At 52.1% G+C, this 25,360-nt stretch overlaps 1 protein-coding gene and 1 long non-coding RNA gene across 3 annotated transcripts; one reads left to right on the top strand and one right to left on the bottom strand.

The window, feature by feature from the left end:
• The first annotated feature begins 629 nt into the window (after nucleotides 1-629).
• Nucleotides 630-23,096, top strand: Prcc (proline rich mitotic checkpoint control factor). 2 transcript variants are annotated; one of them, XR_002391348.2, is made up of 8 exons: nucleotides 638-1,362; nucleotides 11,098-11,145; nucleotides 13,189-13,755; nucleotides 16,219-16,277; nucleotides 16,426-16,521; nucleotides 19,028-19,171; nucleotides 21,357-21,422; nucleotides 22,675-23,096. XR_002391348.2 is itself a non-coding variant. In XM_004871246.4 (7 exons), the coding sequence occupies exons 1-7, from the start codon at nucleotides 895-897 to the stop codon at nucleotides 22,759-22,761; spliced, it is 1,476 nt and encodes a 491-aa protein (XP_004871303.1). In that variant the 5' UTR covers nucleotides 630-894; the 3' UTR covers nucleotides 22,762-23,096. The 2 variants fall into 2 exon arrangements, 1 of the variants encoding a protein (XP_004871303.1); XM_004871246.4 differs by lacking the exon at nucleotides 16,219-16,277 and having other exon boundaries at nucleotides 630-1,362.
• Nucleotides 22,141-24,629, bottom strand: LOC110347018 (uncharacterized). The gene is made up of 3 exons (XR_002391349.2): nucleotides 24,470-24,629; nucleotides 23,114-23,233; nucleotides 22,141-22,325 (listed from the first exon to the last, which is right to left on the bottom strand). It is a non-coding gene; the product is annotated as an uncharacterized LOC110347018 (long non-coding RNA).
• Nucleotides 24,630-25,360: the final 731 nt, after the last annotated feature.

Below are 25,360 nucleotides of genomic sequence, written 5' to 3'. Positions count from 1 at the left end.
TGCGGCTGGCTCCTGGATGTGCGCCCTGGTCCTGGCGAGGGACACAGCTTCCTCCTTCCTGTGTCACATTTATTTCAGCTCGCAGATGTTTTATTAGGCTTTGATGCTTTCAGGATTGCAGCTCAATTTCGTAGAGGTCCCTCAGCGCTGGCTCTCCTAGGGCTGTCTCATTCTAAGGTCCAGCCCGGGTACCCCGGGCGCTTAGTCAGATCGTGTACACCCACTTTTCCTTTAATCTCCCCCACCCCCGCCCGACCCGCTCCGCTACCTTCCCAGCCTCCCTCTCTCTCGACGTCACTGGCAGGTTCTAAGCGCACCACGTCACCCATCAACTTCACGGGATGTCCCAGGAACTTCTAGTACCGACGTGCTCTCGCACCAGTCTCCGCGACGCCGCGATGCCCGATGGGGCTTGTGGTCCCATAGCCATTGCCACTAGATCAGACAAACTACATATCCCAGAAATCCCTGCGCCAGAGGCGGGCTCCCTGCGGTCGCGAAGCAGGAACCCCCCCCTTGGCCCGCCCTCAGACTACAACTCCCGCCGTGCCTTGCGCCGCAAGCCCCGACAGGGACCGTGGCTGTCGCCAAAGGCTCCCTGGGAGTAGTAGTTCCTAGGTTGGTGCGGCGAGGAGGAGGAGGCGGAGTGACTCGGCGGCCATTAGCTGTGTATAGTTGCCCGGGACTAGGAGCTTAAGTGAAGAGGGAAATCATATTCTGTGGAAATCAGTCGTGGCCATGGGCTCCAGCCAGGGTTAATCTCAGAGTACGGAGCAGGCGGGGCCCGTCGGCGCCCCGCCCCGCCCAGTGGCGGGGCCTGCTAGGCCTCGCGGCATCCCCGGTCTCTAGTAGGCCCAGTCTGCCGGCAAGGGCGTCCCAAAGGCGGGAGGCGCCATGTCTCTGGTTGCCTACGCCAGCAGCGATGAGAGCGAGCCAGACGAGGGGGAGCCGGAGCCGGAGGAAGAAGAGGCGGCGGCCCTTGCGCCTGGGCCCACCTTGGGAGGCTTGTTCGCTTCCCTTCCTGCACCCAAGGGTCCGGCCTTGCTGCCCCCGCCCCCCCAGATGCTGGCCCCGGCCTTCCCCCCGCCCCTGATGCTGCCCCCGCCCGCCGGAGACCCCAGACTCCAGCCTCCTCCGCCCTTGCCCTTCGGCCTGGGAGGCTTCCCCCCGCCTCCAGGCGTGAGCCCGGCTGAAGCGGCGGGAGTCGGGGAGGGGATGGGTCTGGGGCTGCCAGCTCCCCGAGGCCCTGGCCTCAGCCTGCCCTCCCCTGTCGGCGGTGCCGGCCCCCCCCCGGGGCTTCCCAAGCCAAAGAAGAGGACAGAGCCGGTGAAGATCGCGGCGCCGGAGCTGCACAAGGAGGATGTGAGTATCCGGGAGGGCACCCCAAACTGTCCGTCGGGTCGGCTGTAGGAGGGACTTGTGTCGAGTACGGGACTCCTTAAAAACTGCAGCTGTCGACTCAGCCACTGGAATCCCCGTACTGTGTGATTAACTGAGCGTAGGTTTGTCAGCTTGGGGCTTAGGTTGTTTGGCCACGCGAGTTTCTCCAAGCCGGGCTCACCCGCAGAAGGCCGGGTATCGGCGTTCCCTGGCAGTGACGGGCTCGGGTCTGTGCCTGGGAATACTTGCTCCTGCTCCCCCTAGGCATCTTCACCTCAGGCTGGCTTTCCCTGCCTCCCACGCTGCGCAGGATGAAATGTGACACTGAAGAGGTGACGGGGGACCTGACTCTTGAGCCCTTGCTGGACAACGTCACCAGCCTTAAAAGCATCAGAGCCTGGGGGAAAGAGAACAGGATTCCTATACTCTTAATTTTTAAGAGAAGTTAGAGAAGACATGGAATATTTGTTGCATGTAAATCATTTGCCAGGGATTGGTCCTTTCATCAATTATTATAGAACTCTGGGAGAACACATAAAATTTTTTTTTTTTTTTTTTTTTTTTTTTTGGTACCAAGGGTCAAACTCAGGACCTCGGGCCTGCTAGGCAGGTGCTGTGCCACTGAGCTACATCCCCAGCCCACACATACTGTTTTTTACTGGTAAGAAAGCTTAGCATGCAAGGCCTTACCTGGTGAAAGGCAGAGTGGAGATTTAACAGTTGGGTCTAAAATTAGGTGTAGTGGTGCATGTCTGTAATCCCACCTACTTGGCAGGCTGAGGCAGGAGGATCACAAATTGGAGTCCAGCCTGGGCAGCTTAATGAAAATAAAATTTTAAGGGTTGGGGATTTAGCTCTGTGGTGTCTCGCCTGCCTGGCAAGCACAAGGTCCTGAATTTGATTTCCGGTACCGAAAACAAATAAAATTTTAAAAAGGGCTGGGACCCAGGCATAGTGGCACACTCCTGTAATCCCAGGGAGGCTGAGGCAGGAGGGTTGCTGTGAGCTTGATGCCAGCCTAGGCTACCTGGTGAGTTTAAGGCCACTCTGAACTGCATAGTGAGACCTTGTCTCAAAAAACCAAGAAAGGGCCGGGGGATTTAGCTCAGTGGTTTTGCCGCCTGCTGTGCACCTGCAAGGACCTGAGTTCAATCCCCGGTACCAAAAAAAAAAAAAAAAAAAAAAAAAAAAACCAAGAAAAAAAATGGTCTGGGGATGTAACTGGTAGAGAAAGTCCCTCACATGCATGAAGCTGTGTGTTCAAACCCCAGTACTACAAAACAACCAAAAAGCAAAAAAAGAGCTGGTCTGTTTGAACCTCAGACCTATGGCTTTTGGTGTTGTTGAGCTTGGGTGGTGTTTTAGATGAGGCAGACAAGCAGGCTTATGTTGTTTTCAGAGGGTGGAGCAGAGCAGTACCACAGGCCTCTTTGGCAGTGAGTGCTGGGGGTGTAGAAGACAGTGAGTCTGTGGCCAGTTCTCTGCTCTGAGCATTTAAGAATCAGCGCTTGTTCATACTTGACAACCTTGCTTTTCTTTAGCATTCTAGCCCGGCTCAGGGGCCTTTCTGTTCTTTGCATTGTTGTTCCTTCATTTTTCCCCCAGAGCCCTCCCTGGTTCAAGCCTTGGTTTGGTTTATTAAAAAAAAGGAATGTTTTTAGTGAGTACTTCCCTAGCCTATCTAGTTAAACTGCCACCTCCTATGTCTGCTACTCCTGGCCCCCATTCTTTGTTTTGTTTTTCTGCATAGCACATAACCACCATCAAACAGCGCAAGTATATAATTTATTTGCCTCTCTCCTAGTATACAAAGCTGGTGAAGGCAAAGATGATTACTACTTTAATTCACTGCTAGTTAGTATAGTGCCTGGTGTGTATTTTGGACTCTAGTTTTTTCTGAGTGAATGAACTCAAATGAGTATGGGTTCTTCCTAAAAGGAGATTTCAGAGTCTCCCTCCCTGTCTTTAGATAGAGTAGAGAACGCTGCAGGAGAGGCTGTAGTAGACTCTTCTGTCTAGGTTGGCTGCAGCAGCAGAAAACTGGGGACTCTGCTGTCCCTCCTTTGTGAGTATAATTCACTACATTTCTGAGGTGAATAGTGACATGGCCAGTTAAATAAAATGCTGCCCCTTGGCCAGTTGTTTTCCATTTTCTATTCCAGTTGGTAGTTTTGTTCTCTGAACACACAGTTCCTGGGAAAGGTGCCTAAGAATGTACCGGATAGTCAGTGAGTGTTCCGGGTCTGGGAACCTCTGATTCTGAGTTCCATGGCAGTCATTTATTCATTTATACCAGGGATCGGACTCAGGACCTTGCACTTTCGAGGCAGGCGGCAGAACCACTGAGCTAAATCCCCAGCCCCCCATGAGCTCCATGTCGTGCACTTAGTGGACTTTCAGTTTATGTTTGAAGGAATGATTAGTTCCCTTAAATAATTTCCTTTAGGGTTTGGTGCTAGTGTTCAAGTAATTGACTCTGCGTTTGTTGTTGTTTTTTTTTAAACCCTGGGGATTGAGTTCAGGACATTTGCACTGAGTTACATCCCCAGCCTTTTTTATTTATTTTGAGTTGGGGTTTTACTAAGTCTGTAAGTTTACTGGGCTGGCCTCAAACTTGCAGTCTTCCTGGCTCAGCCTCCCACAGTGCTGGAATTATAGGCGTGCACCACCATGCCAGGCTTAACTGGAACTCATGGAGATCCTTTTGCCTCCTGAGTGCTGGGATTACAGGTGTGTGTCTGGTGCGGCTACTTCTTTGTACTTGGAGCTGAGGACAGTAGTGAACTTGCCCAGAAGGAATTTAGGGTTTACTCCTGGGAGGCAGATAAAGAAGTAAAATTTCAGGTCAGCAAACTTTTTGGAGACATGGTCTGTGCAGGTCAGGATGGCTTGGAACTCACTGTAGTTCACACTGGCTTTAAACCTGCCCTGACCCACCTGCCTCAGCTTCTCAAGTGCTAGGATTACTGGTAAGCACTACCAGGCCCAATTAAGATTTCAGGCAAGTCGGGAAAGAATTCTGGTAGAGTTGGTCCCTGTGAGCACCTGTAGCAGGCTGTGATCCTGTCTAGGGAGGCCAGCTAGGCTGACCAGAGAGGGAGGGGCTCATCAGAGATGAGGGAGCAGCGAGCGCATGGACCGAAGAGACAGAACAGACTGAGGAGACTTGTACTGTGAGAGACAGAGAGAACCTCCAGGCAGTGGCTGAAGCACGAGGTGGGGCGTGGCACCACGGGAGATGGGGCTGGAGAGGGAGCCAAGGGCAGGCTGTCCCGATCTGGCCCTTACAGGCCAGGCAAGGCCTCGTTCACCACAGAGCAGTGAGCTCTGTGTGGGAGGTGATGGTGGCCTGCCTCAGAACAGGAAGGGGCTGGAGAGCTGCAGGACCAGGACAGAGATGGCAGGAACTGAGGTGCTGGAGCAGAGCTTGCCTGGGTGTCAGGAGGGAGAGCAGTCACGGCTCACCTGTGTTTCGGCTCAGGCTGGGCGGCTCAGATCAGTCAACTCTCCTTGGCTGCAATGTCGAACTGCCTCACAGGTGCTCAGCGCTGCCTCAACTGCCGGGTCCTGCTGGGGACTCTCACCGCAGGCCTTCAGTCTCTGTAGACAGTGTCCTCCACTTAGCCTTTGCTGCAGGTGGAAGATGGCCACCTCCACCTTCCAGGTTTATTTCCTTCCTTTCAGAGTCTCTCCCAGAGACTATAACCAAACTATAATTTAGTCCCCATGCTGCTTTTCCAGGAGAGAATCTGATTTGGTTTGGATCAGGTTGTCCAGGGATCTGCAGTCGTGGCAGTACCAAAGTCTCCTTCCAGGTGCCTTTCAGTCAGCTTCAGTCCACTTAGATTTAGGTGGGGAATTAATAATGAACCGTATACATGTAAGCCCTCCCCAAGAGGATTATGAACTGCATGAACTGCAGACATGTACTAATAAAAACGTTTTAGGGCCGGGGATTTGGCTCAGTGGTTTCTCCGCCTGCTGTGCAAGCTCAAGGACCCAAGTTCGATCCCCAGTACCAAAAAAAAAAATTTTTTTTTTAAAAGAATTTGATTACTGAATGAGTGACAGTTAACAAAAAAAAAAGAATGAGCCATAGAGCCAGGCATGGTAGCACCTTCCTGTGATTGGCAAGTTCTACACAAAAAACAAAAGATGCACCACAGAATGAAGACTCATCCTTTCCTTTTTCCCTCCGTACGCTTGCTCTGACTCAAGCCACATTGGCTGATTCCCCAGGTTCAGGGATGTAGACTTATGAAATCAGGATTTAAAAAAAACAACCCCAAATTAGAGTAAGTCTGCCTTAGGACTTTTCTCTCACATAATAATGTGTGTTATTTCCGGGTTGGGGCTGGTGCGGGGGGTGTAGCTCAGTGATGGGGCCCTTGCCCAAGCCCTGAGCTCCAGTCCCAGCCCTGGGGATAGGAACGTTAGCAGCCCTGAATTAGTATTACATCTACGTTCTGATCGTTACGCAGAGCTCTGAGACTGAAATTTCACTAGTTCTCATCATTTCTGATACCCAGGTAATTAAGTGTTTCCTGCAGTGGGTTAGGTAAGTTTCGGTTCCGGACAGGCAGGGAAGGGGACACATACTCATTCTCGGCATGTGGGCACCTGCTGAAGGTCTGCCACTGCCCGACTCTCACCTGCCCAGTTCAGGGAACAGAGCTGATTTACTAAACACCCTGTTTGGGAGTACCAGAGACTGATTTGAACCTGCATGCGTTTTGTTTTGTCTTAGTGCAGGCCGAAAAGATGAATGAAGAGCTAGGGGCAGCCAGAAAGCAGTGTAAACCAGGCACCTCAGTGCACCCCTGTAATCCGTTACACAGATGGCCGAGGCAGGAGGATTGGAAGTTTGTTTGTTTTTTTTTTTGGTACTGAGGATCGAACTCGGGTCCTTGCGCTTGCGCAGCAGGCGGCGAAACCACTGAGCTAAATCCCCGGCCCAGGATTGGAAGTTTGAAGCCAGCCTGGGTGGTCTAGCGAGACCCTGTCTCAAAAAATAGAAAAGGGCTGGGGGCTGGGGATGTAGCTCAGTGGTGCCCCACCTGCCTGGTAAGCGCCAGGTCCTGTGTTCGATCCCCGGTACTGGGGAAAAGGCCTGGGCTGCAGCTCAGAGGTACAGTGCTTGCCCAGCATGTGAGGCCCTGGGCTCAGTCCTGTTACCCAAACCATGCGTGCAAGAAAAGCAGGTCAAATGAGGGTGCAAAAACAAGAGAAAAAATGAAATTCTGCCTGAAGGGCAGGTGTAAGAAGGCTACACTTGAGACCAAAGAGTAAAAAGTTGATGTGGGTAGCTAACCTCAGTAATGGTAGTAGGATTAGAGTTCGGAGCCTTGGTAGGGTGGGGTGTCTGTTCCTGGTCCCTCATTTCCTCAGCTTCTGGCCCTGGCAGCTTGTGGTTGCTTTTTGGAGAGGGAGGCTCTGAGCCAGAGCTGAGAAGATAAGACAGAGGGAGCCGCATGGGGAGTAGGCGCTGATAGATCAGCAGATCCCACTGGACCCTGGTTAATGGAAAATGACTGTTTCTGCTCTTGCTCAGCAATCTCAGGGCGTGTGTCTTGTCACTCTTGGCAGCAGGAGCAGAGAGGACAGGGGTGGCCACTGAGGCTCAGTTCTTGTGAGGCCAAGGAGAAACACAGCACTTTCTTCAGAGCCTTACAGTCTGTGCCCCAAAGCCGCATGTCCTGCCCTCCAGCCCTAGCTGCTGTGCTTCGGGCTCTGCCCTGTCTCTCTGCGCTGCCCACGCCTGCTCAGGCCTCCTTTTGCTGGTCTTCTGGACTCTCCAGGAGCCCATTCCTCAGGCCCCACGGAAAGTGTGCCCCAGGAAAGTGGTTAGTAGTTCCCCCCAAAGTTAACCAAACTCAGGATTACTGTATGACCCACCAGCTTCACTTTCGGTGTGAGGATCCAGAACAGGGTCAGACAGCTGCACCGGTGTTTGCAGCAGCATGGCTCCCAGCAGCCAAGTACCCATCACGGATGAGTGATGGACAAAACGTGTGCACATGCTACTCGGCCTCAGAGGGACTGACATTCCGATATGGCCTGGCTTGGCCTCTCAGTGTGCTGTGTGAGATACGCCAGTCCCCAGAGGGCAAATATGGCAGGACTGCACTTAGGCGTTGTCCATGAGGGCAAATTCATGGAGACAGGAAGTAGCATAAAGGCTGCAGGCTGGGGGACTGGGAGGGGGGATGACAAAAAAGTTCTGGAAGGGCCGGGATTTAGCTCAGTGGTTTCGCCACCTACTGTGCAAGCGCAAGGACCTGAGTTCAATCCCTGGTACCAAAAAAAAAAAAAAAGTACTGGAAGTAAATACTGAAATACTGTCACTATTTTTTTTTTTTTTTTTTTTTTGGTACTGGGGATTGAACTTGGGTCCTTCCGCTTGCAAGGCAGATGGCAGAACCACTGAGCTAAATCCCCGGCCCAATACTGTCACTATTAATGCCACTGAATTATACACTTAAAAATGGTCAGAATGACCACCTGCCTCGAAAGCCCAAGGTCCCGAGTTCGATCCCTGGTACCAAAACCAAAAAAGGTCAGAATGAGCCAGGCATGGTGGTGCATGCCTGTAGTCCCAGCACTTGGGAGGCAGGAGGATCACAAGTTCAAGCTCAGCCTGGGTACCTGAGTGACAGGGAGACCCTGTCTCCAAAAAAAAATGTAATAAAATGAGTTCAAATGATAAATTTTAGGCCAGGTGTGGTGGTGCACATCTGTAGTCCCAGCACTTGAGAGCCTGAGGCAGGAGGATCGCTGTGAGTTGGAGACCAGCCCGGGTTACACAGTGAGTTCAAGGCCAGCCTGAACTGCATAGTGAGACCCTGTCTTGAAAAAACTAAAAACAAAAAAAGAAGGGGCCAGGGATTTAGCTCAGTGGTTTCGCCGCCTGCTGTGTAAGCGCAAGGACCCGAGTTTGATCCCCAGTACCAAAAAAACAAACAAACAAAAAAAAGTGATACCTTTTTTTCAGGCCTGGGGATTGAGCACTTGTTCATTGAATTGAGCTACATACCCAGCTCCTTTGTTTGCTTGTTTACTCATTTGTTTACTGTAGTACTGGGGATTGAGTCCAGGACCTTCACACTGAGCTATATCCCCATCCCTTTTGTTGTTGCTTTTTTTTTTTTTTTGGTACTGGGGATCGAACTCGGGACCTTGTGCTTGCAAGGCAGGTGGCAGAACCACTGAGCTAAATCCCCAGCCCCGTTGTTGCTTTTGATACCTGGAATTGAACTCAGGGCCTCACACTTGCCAGGCAGGCACTGCACTGCTGAGCTACATCCCCAGCCCCCTGTTGTTTGTTTGTTTGGTTTTTTCTTCTTGAGACAGGGTCTCGATATGTAGCCCAGGCTAGCCTTGAACTCACAGCAATCCTCCTGCCTCAGCCTCCCAAGTGCCGGAATTATAGGCATGTAGCCACTTTTTGGGACAGGATCTGAAAAATACGAATATGCTTGTAGAACTTTATAACTGTAATGATCTTAAATTTGGATGAAATTTTTTTCAAATTGTTGCCATTGGATCTGTTGCTTATGATGTGAAGGTCTTATCGTGTCCCAGGGCTCCTTGAAAACCTTGTATGCCCTCCTGTGTTCTGTGTCTTCTGCTGAGAAGGAACCTAGGTCTTCCAGGGGCAGAAGACAAGGGAGGAGCTGGCACGGTGGGGCACAGCTGTATCCCGGCACTCGGGGAGAATGAGGCAGCAGGGCTACAAATTTGAGTCCTAACTGGGCAGTTTAGCGACTTGTTAAGACCCTGTCTCAAAACGTTAAAAAGGTGGTTGGAGGTGTAGCTCAGTGTGAAGGCCCTGAATTCAATCCCTGGTATGGCGAAAAAAAGACCAGGATCAGGAGTATGTCCAGCCAAGGCTTGGGGAGGTCAGGTTCCTGGTTTCCCTTCCCAGTGGGCGACAGAACTAAGACTCCAGCCAGTTTCTGACGTCGGGTCGGGTCTGGAGCACCGCTCAGGGCCTGGCTTTTCCGAGTCCTCAACACTGAGATGCAGCTTCTCCCGTTTCAGATGCTTTTTGCAGTATTGAACACAAGGTCCTTTGGACTGAATGTACCAACGTACATTCCCAGCCCTTTTTAAAATTTTAAATTTTGAAACAAAGTCTCACTAGGTTCCCCAGGCAGGATTTAAACTTGGAATTCTCCTGCCTTACCCTCCCAGAATGCCGAGATTATAGGCATTTGCTGCTACACCCAGGTGCCCTATTTATTTGTCTACTTTTGCTGCTGTTGTTTCTGTGGGGGTTTTGTTGATATTGTGTGCTTTTGAGACAGCCTTGCTATGCAGTTCAGGCTGGCTTTGAAATCACAGCAGTCTTCTTGCTTCGGGCTCCGAGGTGCTGGGGTCACGGGTGTGCGCCACCACGCCCAGCTGTTCCTAGATTTTTCAGGAGCCTTTATACAGTTTTCCATACTGACTGTGCCAACCAAGGGGATGTGTGAACCGTATCCGACACTTTTCTTTTTGGCACTGAGCTCCATCCCCAGCCTATTTTTCATTTGGAGACAGTGTCTTGCTAAGGTCGCTGAGTTGCCCAGTGTGGACTTGGACTTTGCCATTCTCCTGCCTCAACCTCCTAGAGTGCTGGGATTACAGCACTACTGGTGTTCTTATCTCCTGTTGCCTTTATTACAGTTTTCGGGTAATTGTCCTTCCTACTGCACTGAAAGTTCTTTTGGACAGGACACAACCTTCCTTCCACAGATCTTGAAGCTCCCTGGAGTAAAGGGTTCAGGGCTCTGGCTCCTGCACCTCCTGCCGGAGACGAAGTTGGAAATTGGCTGTACTACTTAAAGCGGGGTGCTATGCCTGTTAGCTTCTTAGTAATGACGCCTGAAGAATTCTTTAATGCACAGGCTCGAAAGGGGATTTGTGAGACAGGAGGCCAGTGGAGCATTTTTGTTCTCACAGGCTCTTGGAGAAAGGGACCCTAGATTCCTGCCTGGCTACCTTCATGTATAGATGCTAACCAGGCTCTGGGAACAGATGGAAAGCAGTGAGGTTCTTGATTTGGGAATGATTTGTTTTAAAAAGTCAAAGCTTGCTGTTGAGGTGCCTCCTGTCGTTCCTCAACTTGAAGATGCTGCTGAGCACACTGAGCTAGGGAAGCCTGGCTCTTCCTCAGTTGATGGCTTCTCCTAGAGTCGGTCCTGGGCAGTCGGAGAGGACATGGCTGACCGCCACGATGGACCCTTTAGTCGACGCCGGCCTGCCTTCTTCCTGGACATGCAGTCAGCTGGCAGATGATAGATCATTTTGCCAATGGCTTTGACCTTTTGTGCCTCAGAGAAAAGTAGTTAACATACCACTGAATCCCTCTGGGTTCCTGGCCCTGTGGTTATGTCGACTTTGTAAGTGGTTTTAAAAGTGGAGCTGAGATTGGGTGAGATGGTGGGCCAAATCCCATTCATCTTCTCCTGGACAGATTTACAGGGAGAATGGGCACAGCCTGTTCTGTCTGCTGAGGACCGAGTGGGAGGAAATAGTGGCAGTCTAACAGAATAGAATTGATGCCACAGAGGGAAGGCTGGGCCGTGGCCTGATGCTGAAGTCGGGCCCAGGGTGCTGCGCCTCTGTGCAGGGCGGCCAGCAGGACGAGTTTGTTGCCCAGGCCCGTTATTCTGCTCATCTAACCTGTCTCCTCTCCTAAATGGCAAGGCCTCATTCCATTTCTTTTTCTGTTAGTCAGATTCTGAGGAAGATGAACCCACAAAGAAGAAAATTGTCCTTCAGGTAAGCGTCATGACACAAGTCATGTCTTCTCTTCCACATTGCTTCCCAAGAGACGGGACCCAAAGTGCTCGGCAGCCTGGACACAGGGTCCAGCTTTGGTGTGCATATAGCTTCAGGCCTGGCGCACCCCTGGCCTCTCCTCATGCTTTTTGAGCTTAGTGGGTGAACCTCCCCTGGAGAACAGGCGGGGCAGGAAGAGGGCAGCAGAGGCACACTAATTCAATTCCGCTCATTACATTTCAGGTAAAAGGATTATTTAGGGAGGGTAGAATAAACGGATTGGTTAGAATGATGTTAGGGAGCATCTGTATTTTAAAATTGCCTGTCTTCTCCCGGTCTTATTTTTAACCTGGAAATAAACACTTAATAGCACTTACTTTGTACCAGGCTCTGTTCTGAGTGCTTTACGAGTGTCTAACTAATTCTGTCCTCATAGTAGTGCTAAAGTCAGAGTGTTATTATTATCCCCGTTTTGTATATGAGGAAACTAAGAACTTGGCCAAGGTCATCCCATGGAGGCAGAGCTGGGACGACAGTTATGTCAGACAGTCTGACTGCAGAGTCTGAGTCCAAGCCACTGCTGCCCTTGGCTGCTTCTCAGTCATCAAGTCCAAAAGTCCTCAGCGAGACGATCCTCCAGCTATCTGCTTGTCTCCCCTCATCCCAGCGCCTTTACTCCAGGCCCCCAGATTTCCCCTGCTCTCCACACTCAGGGCACACTCTGATCTGATGTCTCAGGAAGAGCAGTCCTGTCTTTCTAAGGTAGCTGTTTCAGGACTCACACACATGGTGCTGTCAGGCTCGGTGGTGCACACCTGTAATCCCAGCGCTCAGTAGGCTGAGGCAGGAGGCTTGCCACAAGTTTAAGGCCAGCCTGAACTATATAGCAAGTGTTAAGCTATCCATGCTGGATGTGAACTGCAGTCCTCTGCCTCAGCCTCCCAGAGTGCTGCGATCACAGGCATGCACCACCACACCCTGCTCAGGAGGTTCTGCAAGGACAGTGGTGGGTGAAGTTAGATTACAGCGGGTGCTGAAGGAGGAGGCATAGAAGGGGCTGGGGTGCTGCGTCCAAGTGAGGCCAGTTGTTCTCACTATCGGGTGGCTTCCTGAAGGAGGCACCCACAGATCACAGGCAGTCTTCCAGATGATAGGAAGGGTGAATGGGTGGAGGAGCTAGAGTAGGGCCAGCCCTGCAAGGGGATGTGGCCCTGAGAAGAGGCCATACACTTCTTAGGTGCCTTGAAAGGTGCTGCCTCCAACACTGCAGTCTGGTTCTTTGGTCCTGAGCCTCTGGGGGCTCCCAGACTGGATTCATTCACCTCTGTGTACTCAAACACAGGAGAGAGGGGCCCCTGTCCAGATGAACGGTTTCTCATCTGCCTGGCCCACTCGATTTGAAAGCCTTTTTCATTTATTTGGGCATTTCTTGGCCGAGAATACTGGAATACACTGGTACTCTAGGACAGCGACACAGTCACTTTATTCCACTCTCCGTGTTCCAGTTGGTGCTAGGCTGGCCCTTCAGCATATGGAAAGCAGGATCTGGGAGAGTCTTGTGGGCGATAGGACACTGGATGGGCCTAACAGGCCTTACCCAGCTGCACTGCCACATGATGGGCTGCCCTTGGGTGGGCAGGGTTGTGTGCAGGAGGGGACTTGGGCCACTTGCCTGAGTGTCTCGTGGATAGAACTTCGTTCTTGATTCTAGAAAGGAAGGACAGGCCCTTCGGTATCCAGGTGGGGTTGCGCGGTCAGCTGGGGGTCAGCTCAGGCTTCTGGGGAGAAAGGGTGTTGTGAGATGCAGAGCACTCTGGCCGAGGGCAGTGCAGCTGGGTGGGTGAGCTGAAGAGGGAAGGGCCTGAGGCAGGTGGTGCCTGGCTGGGATCAGATGGCCTGGGTGGACAGAGGAAGAAGGTAATGAGGGCTGGTGAGATTTTAGGCTAGGGGACATAGCTAACTCTTGCTTTTGGTGTCACAGTGTATAACATAGAATCTCACTTGTCATCTTTTTTCCCTTCTGCCCCAACCCGGGCTCACCAGGGATCTGGCGAGGGGACTGGTTTGTCTGCCTTGCTTCCCCAACCTAAAAATCTGACTGTGAAAGAGACTAACAGGTTGCTCCTGCCCCATGCCTTCTCCCGGAAACCCTCAGATGGCTCCTCTGATGCCAAGCCCTCCAGACTGGCTTCTAAGACCAAGCCCTCCTCTCTTGCACCTGTCGTGGGCACCACAACCACCACTCCGTCACCCTCTGCCATCAAGGCTGCTGCCAAGAGCGCTGCCCTGCAGGTGACGAAGCAGATCACGCAGGAAGAGGATGACAGTGATGAGGAAGTGGCCCCTGAGAACTTTTTCTCCCTCCCTGAGAAGGCTGAGGCACCTGGAGTTGAGCCATACCTTTACCCTGTCCCCACTGTCCCTGAAGAGCTGCCTCCGGGCATGGAGCCTGAGCTGGCATTCCAGGACGATGCGGCCAACGCCCCGCTGGAGTTTAAGATGGCAGCAGGCTCCAGTGGGGCCCCTTGGATGGCTAAGCCTGGGGATGACTACAGCTACAATCAGTTCTCTGCATATGGCGATGCCAATGCTGCTGGTGCTTATTATCAGGTGGGTGGAGGGCACTGAGGGCAGGCGGGGAACATGTGAGCCGCTGAAATGGCCTCTGTGGTGTACTTGCTTTGATTTCCCTGTACCTGTTAGGCCTCAGAACATACTTTATTCTGGACCTATGGATCTAAATTATCCAAGTCTTAGAGTCTGATAGGGTGAGACACATAATTGACACCTTTATTCTGTGTGTGAGTCAATTTTCCATCACTGTGACAAAACACCCAAAAGAGTCAACTCAGGAAAGGATTGTTTTGGCGCCTGGTTTCAGTCCATGGTTCCATGGCCCCAGTGCTCTTGCACCTGTGGCAGAGCAGTACCTCATGGTGGATGCCTGTGGCTGGGAAGCAGAGAAGAGAGAAAGGGCCCCTTCAAGGCCACGCCTCCAATGACCTCACTTCCTCCCACTAAGCCCCACCTCCTAAAGGTCCCATCACCTCTTGGCAGTGATGCAGGTTGATGCCTGGGTCTTCATAGGGCACTGTCTGTACTGTAGCACTGGGAAAACAGTCTTACTTGGGAGCTGGTAGGAGGATCAGGGAGAGGACGGGTTCTCCTCAGTGTGGAGGCCACCAGTCAGGGCCCTGCAGCATAGACATCTGGATTGCAGTTAGGCCTGGAGAGTCTGGAGGGACAGAGGAGGAAAGGGGTCTGCAGAGCTGATGTGAAGGGTCAGTGTGGACTGGGCAGAGTCCTGCACTGAACAGGGGCAGCCGGAAGGGCTGAGGCAGATCCCTCAAGGAGGCGGCACGGACTGGCCTGCTCAGTGAGTGATGTGTCCTGAGCGGGGCAGTTGCTGTGCTGTAGCCGCAGAGCAGGGCCAAGGGCAGCTTTGGGAGGCAGGAGCATCTCATCGCGCAGCTCAGAGCTGCCTGGAGTGCAGTAAGTGCTCAGTAATTGGCCACTGCAACTTTCGTCCACACTTTATTTAAATGCTATTTGGGGGAGAGATTTAATGTCTACGTGGGCTCAGGGTGAGCACCTAGGACGCCAGGCTGTGCGTGGGGTTCAGAGGGAAGTTCCAGCAGTGGGGGCTTCCAGGGTGGAGAGGGTGCCTTGGGGCTGGGGGCTGGGGTCGGTGAGCAGGAGCCTCATGAATGGGCAGCTGCGGAAGGCTTAGTGCTGCCTGGGGTGGTCAGAAGACTTGGGTCTCGCCTGTCTGGTCAGGGTTGGTCTTTCAGTCTGGACGTGAGTAGGAAAGGGCTTCCAGGGTCCCTGGTTTTTGTGTGTGGGGTGTGTGTGTGTGTGTGTGTGTGTGTGTGTGTGTGTTTCTTTGTTTTGAGACAGGGTCTTGCTCTGTAGTTCATGCTGGCCTTGAACTCACTATGTAGTCCAGGCTGCCCTCGAACTCCTGGCGATCCTCCTGCCTCAGCCTTCCAAGTGCTAGGATTACAGGCCTGCACCACCACGCCTGGCTGAGTCCCTGATTTGACCAAAGACTTTGAAAATGATTTTGTTTCCTAAATCATTGCTGTGTAACCCTGTGTCAGGCTGATTGGAAACACTGTCTCCCCTGAGGGTGGATAGAAGGGAGGAGGAAGATAATAGTGTTTTGACTTCTTAGCAAAGAGAAGGTTACTGCCTATTTAAAGTATAAGAAAGCACTGATTTCCATCCAGTAAATGAAAAAAAACTGGGATTCTATAAATAAGTTTTAATTACTTCTTTTTGGTGTGATACTTGGGAATGAACCCAGGGCCTTCACACTGAGCTACATCCCTAGCCTAGTTTAGTTTAGTTTGAGAGAGTCTTGCTGCGTTGCTGATCAGGGCTTAAATTTGTAATCTACCTCAGCCTTCCAGAGTTTTGGGATTATAGGCATTGGCCACCTTCCCTGGCTATATTCAGTTTTAAACGATTGAGGCAGTCTGTATAGATTAAAGCACTTTAAACTCTAGAGACTCGGAAATCTAAATGTATCTTATTTTGAATCATTGCCCTGGATTTTCCTATATTATTTTTGTGTAATTTCTTGGAGTTTTGGGCAAAGGTGGAAGAATTAGGAGAAAAGTGGAGGCAAGGAGGAAGCAGTTGTGGGCTCCATGGCCGGCTGACTTGGCCGCAGCGGGGCTTGCCCATGGCTCCACGCCCTTCTTCCGGGGTCCACAGCAGCATCTGAGCAGCTCACTTCTGAGGGGAATCATCAGATTCCTGGAGTAAAAATCTGGTAACACAAACCTAGTTTGTTTCCAGCTTTGTAAATTCCGAAATACCCTGAGAGCAGTTTACTTCACATCACATCGGGAACCATAGCTTCCTCCCACAGCCAGGTTCCCTGTGTCACAGGGCTGAGCAGGAGCAGGAGCAGGCTGGCGCCTCACCTCACCTCACATCATCCTGCTTTCGGCAAGCCTCCTGGGGTCTCGGGGGCAGGCAGAGGTCGGGGGTGGGCCGTAGCAAGGGAGCAGGGCACAGCCCGAAGCAGGAGAGAATGTCTTTATTCCTTGTCACCCTTCCCTAAAGAACACATCGGTCTGGATGATGCAGATCAGAAGCTGCAGGGACTGTTGGTGGTTTAGAGGGTAAGTCCCTGGATTTGCCTTTAACTGGTCATCTGAGGGGCTATAGTATGGGCGTCCCTCCACGCCTGTTTCGTGAGGTTTCACCATTTCTGGGCTAACTCTCTCCTCTACCCCGTGCCTCAGGGTGTGTTTCCCTCTTTGGCTGCAGGATTATTACAGTGGTGGCTACTATCCTGCGCAGGACCCGGCTCTGGCCTCCTCCCAGGAAATCGCCCCAGATGCCTCCTTCATTGATGACGAAGCAGTAAGTTCACACAGCACAAAGAACTTTCTGGGGAAGGTGCTACTGGGGATCGAACCCTGACCAGGCAAGCCCTCCACCACTGAGCTACACCCCAGTCCCCTAAGTGGTTGTCTTTGACCCATCTTTCACACCAGGTTTCAAATCTGAAGCTAAAGGAATGTGAATTTTTCAAAACCGTATCAGTTAGGACTAGGTTTGGCAACATGTAACAGAGAAACTCTTAAGTAATCATGGCCTGTGTAATGGAAGTGTATTTTGTCCTCATAAAAGAAGCCTTGGACAGGCTGGCCATAGTGCTGCGACAGCCCTGTAGCATTGTTGGGGATCCAGTCCCCTTCTGATAACTGCTTCACTGTCCCTAGGCTGTGGCCTTTATTATGGTAGCAGCTAGAGCTACAGGCGTCACATCTGCTTTGGAGCTGCAGTGGGTGGAGAAAGGAAGAAGAGGGACATTTCCTCTCCCTTTTCATGAGACTTCTGGAAGTTGAGAGCACTTGCGTCTCACTGACTAGTACCTGCTCCCTTGGCCATATCTAGTTGCAAGGAGGCCGAGGAGGAAATGTAATCTTTTACTTGGGTGGTAACATTCCTGGCTAGCAGCTTGGTTCTGTTAGACTGCTGAGTGAAGAGAGGAAGGGAGTGGATTCTGAGGCACCCAGCTGCTTGGTTAAATAACTAAGTGTGTCACAAGGCAAGGCGAAAGCATTGCTTTGTTCTGCCGCAAAGCCCATGCTGGGCAGAGTCCTGTTCCACCTGTTGGGCACACTGCTAGAGGCCTTGTGTGCAGGTGGGGCCTCGGCACAGGTCCCCTTCTAGATTTGGTTCTTTGCTGCTCACCTGCCTTGGTGTTGTCCCTCTGCACATTGTCCTGTGGTGGATACCACGTTGGTCCCCTCCCCTAGGTATGTGCTTTCTGACACTTGAAGTAGTTGGGCTCTTCTGGCCCTCAGCGCAGGAGGGAGCTGAGAACTTACTCAGTGGCCACAGTCTGTTTCCAGTGGGTAGAGCGAGCCTAGGAGGCCTCCCTCATGTCTGGACCAAGACCTGGCTGGGCCCTTTGCGATTCTGTCCCTTCCCTCATACTCCCCGCAGGCACATCTTAGGAGGGTGGAGAGGAGCCAGAAGAAAGCAGAGCCGTATCCTAGAGGATTTGCCTGGCCCGGGCAGTGAGGCTCCCTGTCATCCCCATTCCACACTCTCCCTCTCCCACTTCCGCCTTGGTGTGGAGTCTGCTGATTTTTTTTTTTTTTTTTTTTTGGTACCGGGGATCGAACTCAGGTCCTTGCGCTTGCACAGCAGGTGGCGAAACCACTGAGCTAAATCCCTGGTCCAAGTCTGCTGATTTGTGATACCAGACCAGTGAGAGACCAGACATGGAAAGAGACCAATTTTAGAAATCTTAGAACAAGAGAAATCTGAAAATTTTTTTATGTTTTGAGACAGGGTGTTGCTATGTAGTTCAGGCTGTCCTTGCACTCACTATGTAGCCCAGTCTGGCCTCGAACTTGTGGTGATCCTGCTGCCTCAGCCTCCAGAGTGCTAGGATAATATATAGGTCTGTGCCACCATGCCTGGCCTTGAATTTTTTTTTTCACTCTTTAATTATTTTTTGTTTTTTCTGTGTAGTCCTGGCAGCGATCCTCCTGCCTCAGCCTCTTGAGTGTTGGGGTTATAGGCATGGACCACCACCCCTGGGCTCTTCTTTTTTGGTGCTAAACCCAGGGCCTCTCATATGCTGCACAAGTGCCGTATCCCTGAGTCATATCTCCAGTTCACCTTGGACCCCTGTTCCCCCCATTCCCCGGTACTGGGGATTGAATCCGGGGCCTTTTCACTAAGCTGCGTCTCTAGCTTCTTTAATTTTTTTTTTTTTTGGTACTGGGGATTGAACTCGGGTCCTTGAGCTTGCGAGGCAGGCAGTGGAACCACTGAGCTAAATCCCCGGCCCATCTAGCTTCTTTAATTTTGAGACAGGGTTTTGCACTAAGTTGCTAAGTTGCCCAGGCAGGACTTGAACTTGTGACCCTCCTGCTTTGGCCTCCGGGAGTACTGGGGTTACAGGCATGCGCCACCACACCCAGCCCTGAATTCTTTTTTTTTTTTTTTTTTTTTGGTACCGGGGATCGAACTCGGGTCCTTGCGCTTGCGTAGCAGGCAGCGAAACCACTGAGCTAAATCCCCGGCCCCAGCCCTGAATTCTTAACCTGGCTCTTTTAGACATACACAGTTCATGCTAGTGTAGATGAGTGTAAGCTGGTAGCACCAGTTCTCTGTGCTCTGCCTGTGGCACGCCTCTCGGTCCACCTTCTTTCCCCTGGGTGCCAGAGACCTGAGAAGCGGCCACTCATCAGCATCAGAGGACCTGATAGATGGTGGGGTGAAAGGATGCGTGAAACTGGGGGTACAGTGGGCTGTGAGTCACAGAGTTCACCCTGGAACCTGGATCCCGAGTGATACTTTCTGATCTCCTCACCCAGATTCCAACTCCTCTTTTCCCCTTTTCCAGTTTAAGCGGCTACAAGGCAAGAGGAACCGAGGGCGGGAGGAAATCACCTTCGTGGAGATCAAAGGTGATGACCAGCTCAGTGGGGCCCAGCAGTGGATGACCAAGTCGCTGACAGAAGAGAAGACCATGAAGTCATTCAGCAAAGTAGGTGGGACGGGCCCACAGTGTGGCCTCGGGAGGCCACAGAGCAAATGTTTTGCTCCCCATCCTGACGCCACGCCCTGCCATTACTGTTAGCACCGTTAGCAAGCATGCGTTGCCTGGGGTACTGGGGTGTTCCTTGGGGCTCACAGAGACAGCCCTGCCTGCCGGACTCAGCAGCACTGTGACTGCTGCCCACCTGGGTGGTGGCATCTGGCTGTTGAGAGGGAGCAGCTGGAGCAGTGTCCCCGCCTACGTTGGGAGGATCTTTGGTGTGTTGTGCTCCTTCCCTGAGGCAGAGTCCACAGCCATTTGGCCCTCTCCCTAGTCTTATCCCTCTCTCCTTCCTGAGCTCTGCATGTCTGTGGGGTGTGGCCACGCCGGCTTCAGGAGTGCCAGGGCTCCCTCTTGGATTTATCAGCCAGCTGTGGTCATTTCGAGCGCTTTCTTCCTACGTTTCCCACCCATACTCCTGCCTTCTCTGTGCTGGTTTTTTTACCCGTGTGATGAACGTCTCTTCACCTAGCAGCTGAGTACAGCAGATGTGGCATTTATGAGCCTGCCGCGGGGAGGGATGTGGGGAAGCCCTGGACTTGAGCCCAGCACCAGCAAGGCCAAGGTCCAGGGTTTTATCCCCTCCCCCGATTGCTTTGCTTGGTTCGGTGACCACAGATGCCCACCCGGCCCCCAGTCATTTAACTGAATGCTGGCGGTCATACAGGGCAGAGCAAAGGATTGTGGTTTGATCAGCATAGATCCATCACTGTTTCCTGGAAAAACCACTTAGGAGAGCTTGCTCTACTAACTGGGGGTCGAGAAGCATCATCGCATAGTCCTAGCTCCTGCTTTTAGCACTCACCGTGGGTGAGGGACGTCACTGGATGTGGTAAGCCTGTCATCTTTAACCCTCACATTGAATGACGGGCAGTAGCAGCAAGGAATTAAAGTTCCTTTTTCCCCAGCTCCAGGTTTTCATCCCACCATTGCATTGTACTGAACTAGCTTTTCTAAAAAAGAAGTAAAATGTATGGTCCTGTCCTTGAGGAGGTGACAGTGTAGTTGGGAAGCAGAGATTTAGGGACACTCTTGAGTGTAAATGATTACAGTGCAGATTGATTACATAAGTGCTGAGGAGACTCTGGAGAGGAGCTCTGAGTTGGCGGGGTGGGGGTGAGGGGGTGGCGGTGCTGGGAAGCTTCTAGCCCGAGACAGCTCTGACAGGACAGAAACCACAGGATGAAAGCCCAGGCCAGTATAGGCTTTTACAGCAAATCATTCGCCTCAGAGCTGGGCTAGGGCTTCAGTGTAGTTACAGGAGAGGCTGGGAGATGAGAGGTGGAGTGGTTGTGAAATTTCGAACTCCAGGGAAGCTGTTTGCTCTGCTAGATGAGGGAGGTGGGGCTCCAGCCAGAGCTGATTCACGGGAGAGCTTGGTAAGCAGCAGGTAGGGGACAGGCTGGACATCTGGCCTGACCAGGAGAGGGGCACAGGGATCCTGGGGCCTGGTGGGCGGGCAGATCCCCAGAGCCAGTCTGAGTTGTCCGTAGTGGTCGGAGCCTCCCTGAGCTTGTGCAGAGGTGGGCCGGGCTCACCAAGAAACAACAGTCCTGACCTCAAAGTATTTCCAGTCTAACGGGGATGTGAGCAAGCTATAATAGGCAGGCTTTTTTTTTTTTTTTTTTTTGGTACCAGGGATCGAACTCAGGTCCTTGCGCTTGCGCAGCAGGTGGCAAAACCACTGAGCTAAATCCCCTGCCCTAGGCAGGCATTCTTAACTGGAGTTCTTTGCATAATGGCTTTAATAAAAATAACTTTTATGGGGCCGGGGATTTAGCTCAGTGGTTTCGCTGCCTGCTGTGCAAGCGCGAGGACCCAAGTTCAATGCCTGGTACCAAAAAAATAAAGAAATAAAAAAATAACTGTTTTGTGAGTATATAGACCTAAGAAATAGCTCCGAGCTGCTTTTTCTGCCCCAGGATTTGCTTCTGTGTTGGTTTTTCAGTCCCCAATCATTTTGGTTTTTTTTTGGTACCGGGGATCAAACTCGGGTCCTTGCGGTCGTGAGGCAGGCAGCGGAACCATTGAGCTAAATCCCTGGCCCTCAGTCCCCAATCTTGCACTGTTGGGCACATGAGAAACTTCTGCTTTTCTTCCTGTAGGTTAAGGACTGTGTTTTCTTTTCTTGCAGAAGAAAGGCGAGCAGCCAACAGGCCAGCAGCGGCGGAAACACCAGATCACATATCTGATTCACCAGGTGAGAATCCTGTGGGCTCTGCCAGGCAAGATCCCTACAAACCGGAAATTGAAGGCTGAGATCCGGGCCTCGGCAATACGGCCCTGTGTTCTGCGTGGCCACTAGGGGAGATGTGCCCGTCACCATTATCCTGCTCTGCAGCCTTTGACTGCGGGTAGGATTTGTGTACAAGTGCAAGTGAAAATTCAGATACTCAAAACAGAATTTGAGGGGGGTGAAATGGCTTGTTATAGAGTTTTTAAGTAGCAAATTTATGGAGTACTTTAAAGAAAAATTTGGTGCCCAAACTTAGCAAAACGTCCACCTCACAAGGAAATTGGTTTTGAATTAGACAATCCAGAAATGTCTTTGGGAACGAGAGTATCTCGGTGCTTGAGATGCAGGCACCTCTCACACATATTCATGGCACACCTTCTGAGGGGTGTGCGTCCTGTTTCTGTTGTCCTTGTCATATTTCCCCTGTCCTTTTCAGGAACTCCTCTGTACTCTTCTCTCCTCTTGGAAGATTTGTAGAGAATGTAAGGTCTTTTAAACCCCAGACACTGACTGTAGTCCACCTCCCAGAGTCCAGGACGAAGGCGTGGGTGTCAGGCACCTCTGTGGGCTGGGAGCCTCTTTTCCAGGGTGCTGTTCATATGTGCTCAGAGTGCAGTGCAGACCCAGGAGCTGTTGGGATCTGAGAGGAAGGTCACTGCTCTAGTACTGCTCAGCTTCCCGGCTTTGGTCGGATTTCTGGGGCGCCATGTAATGCTGCATTCAGCAGAGCAGCGGAATGGGGAACTTCATCTCCAGACTGAGCAGTGCTGCCCTCTTGTGCTGTGCTGTTCGGATGTTGTCTGGGGTGGCAGGGCTGCCTTCCTTTCAGATGCTGCCTCCTCCTCACTTGGCATTTCAGCTTTAACCCTGTAAAAGCAAGCACGAGGGCTCTTGTTCTGCTAACCTCTGTAGCTCCCCGAGTAGGTGGTTTTCTTTGCTTTCTTGGGGTCTTCCCCTTCTGTGTGGGAAAGAGAAAACTAAGTCTTTTAAGGGATTTGCCATTTCTATGTAGTTGTGTGATGAGACAAAGACATTACATTGGAAAACCCAGAGGCAAGAGGAAAATGTCTTTCTGAATTCCACTTTAAGTGGTAGGGATGCAGCTCAGTGGGAGAGGGCCTGCCTGGCATTCTTGAGGCCTTGGGTCACACACACACACACACACACACACACACTCTCACGCCACTGTGACTCCCCATGCCTTCTTCCGCCACAGGCTAAAGAGCGGGAGCTGGAACTGAAGAACACCTGGTCGGAGAACAAACTCAGCCGCCGCCAGACCCAAGCCAAATATGGATTCTAGGGCTCTGGAACCCACTGCTCCCAGGATCTCCTACAGCCCAGGCGGCCCAGCCCCAGCTTCGCCTCCGGGACCCCCACTGCTCTAAGCCCAGGACCTCTTTCCCTGGACCCCAGCCCTCGCCTCTGCGAGAATGAACCTATTTGATAGATTTTTCTTAACAAGGTAGAAAATTCAGCTCCTTCCTGTGACGGAGCCAGCAAAGACTTGAGTGCTGCCTCCACAGGGCCGGGCTCTGGGGTGGGAGTTTCCCCGTCGGGCGTGGTCAGGTATTGAACTCTTCCCCCAGCCTTTTTTTTTTTTAAAACAAGGGTTAAAATAAAACATTCAGTCTGACAGATGCCGCCTGCCCCACCTTGCCTTGCCCCCAGTGCCAGCTTGTGTGGTGTCCCCAGACGCCTCTGAGCCACCTCCACCTTTGCTTTGCTTTTTCCTCTTATCCACCATCTCAGCTGGGTTTGTGCCATCAAAGGTCCTAGAAATGTAAGCATGGTTGTGTTGGGGTGAGGTGATTTTGGAGGGGCCTGTGGTCCCAAATACAGGAAATACTGCTGACCTCAGGTGTCTCTGGAGACAGGAAGTCAGAGGTTCTTCCTGTGGCATGACAGTGTTGTTAGATGTAAAATTACATCCAGCAGGAAATGATGTGGTGAAATATCTCCCCAAAAGTGAATCAAATTTACACTGATGTCACTAGGTGTGGTGGCGCATGCCTGTAATCCCAGCATTCAGGAGGCTGAGGCAGGATCACCACAAATTTGAGGCCAGCCTGGGCTGCACAGTGAGACCCTGTCTCAAAAAACCAAACCAGGGCTGGGAATTTAGCTCAGTGGTTCTGCCACCTGCCTAGCAAGCACAAGGTCCTGAGTTCAATCCCCATTACCAAAAAAAAAAAGAAAAAAAAAATAATAGACTGATGTAATTGGCCTGGCCCAGTTTGGAAGCTTAGCATCATCTCCCTGAAGACTTCCAGACTCCTACCCTTTGCTGGGAAAGGGAGGTGGCAGGGTCTGTGGACTCCAGTTAGCTGTGGGGCACTGTAACAGGAGGGACAGGGCAGGTGGCATGATCCTTCCTCTCAGGTCGAGGTGCAAGTAGGAATGGTCCCAAAGACAGCGGGCATGCAGATTATGCTGGGAGTCCCCGATGGAACCATCCGAAGGGGCTTGGACTCAGGATTTGGTGGCCGCCGGCCGCTATGGACAGGGTCACTGCAGAAGGTCCTGCAGCAGTGCTTGGGCTGCATCGGAGGCGCCGGCTGGGTGTAAATGCCAGAGTCCACTGCTGCAGCCCCAGTGGCAGAGGCAGGCTGAGGCTGCAGAGCAGCTCAGAGAAGGGTACGGGGGAAGTCGGGGTGAGACAGAAGCAGCACGAGGGCTCTGCCCTTTGTTGCTGGGTAAGCTGAGGAGTCTGTTTCTCATTAAGTCCACTGGAGGCTTTCGTCACTTACAGGAAAACCACCGCTTATCTGAAATCTGACCTACTTCGGGACGGAGCCAGATAGGGCTCCTGCAGCCCACAGGGACACGCAGGCGGTAGCTGTCCAAATCTGCACGTCCAGCCAGCCCTTGCCCGAGTGGTAGTCTCACCACCCTCCCGCATCCCCGGGGCCACAGGCCAGAGCTGAGGTCTTCTCTATGGGGCCACCTGCCTGCAATCCCAGGTGCATCTTCCCACCTGAGCGCCGCCTCCTGTGGCCCAGCCTCCTCACCTTAGGGCCTGGACTGAGGTGCAGCAGGATGTGCTCCAGGCTGGGAGGAGAGGGAGACACCCAGTCTTCTGGGAACGGGCAGAATTAGGCTGGAGAGTCCTCAGGGTCTCGGGCCTCTGGCCCACTTCATTCTCAGGTAGTCTTAAACTGCATTTTTTAAAAAGTCACTTTTTAGTCCTTCCAGAGATGGCATTGTTTCTTGGTGGTTGGGATTTCCTGGTCACCAAGGGAAATGCTATCAGGTTAGAAGATAGACTCTACTGGGAGGGCTTCCTGGAGGTGGGAGCCTCCGTTCTGTAGGTAAACAGGAAACAAGACAGATGCAGGAGAGATCAGCAACAGTCATGATACTTGGACCAAGGAGGCGGTGCACACCTACATAGAATCCCAGCTACACAGGAGGCTGAGGCAGGAGGATCTCTGCAAACTCAAGCCCATTCTGAATTACAAAGTGATACTTTGTCTCAAAAACCAAACCCAAACAACCCAAAAACCAAGGGCCCCTTGGGTTCAATCCTCAGTACTGGGAGCCGGGGATACTTGGCTAAAATAGGGGTGGCAGCAATCACCAGGGGGCTAAAGGAGGGAGATGGGAGGGATGTAGACAGGGATCCAAGCAGCATGGACGCTGTTGGAGGGGCCAGAGCAGGGCTCGGGCAGATGAGAGCAGAGGAGGCAGTCCTACCCCGGTCAGGGTTACAGATGCATGGAGGCGCGAGGTGCCCAGAAAGACACGGTTTCAGTGCCTCCCCGACACCTGTGGCCCCTGGGGTGCTGAGCTTTGGTCCCAGAAGCCCTAGTCCTTTGAGGCGAAGTTGTGGGGCCTGTGGGGAGTGGCAGGGCCTGGCAAGCTCAGCTCTGTACTTCTCTGCCCAGTCCTCTCGGTGGGGC

This window comes from Heterocephalus glaber, unplaced genomic scaffold (genome assembly GCF_053883595.1).
Source record: "Heterocephalus glaber isolate CG9 unplaced genomic scaffold, H.glaber_assembly_v1.0 deba00001795, whole genome shotgun sequence".
NCBI lineage: Eukaryota > Metazoa > Chordata > Mammalia > Rodentia > Bathyergidae > Heterocephalus > Heterocephalus glaber.
The sequence above is the reverse complement of the archived record's forward strand: the minus strand, read 5'-3'. Positions and strand labels throughout refer to the sequence as shown.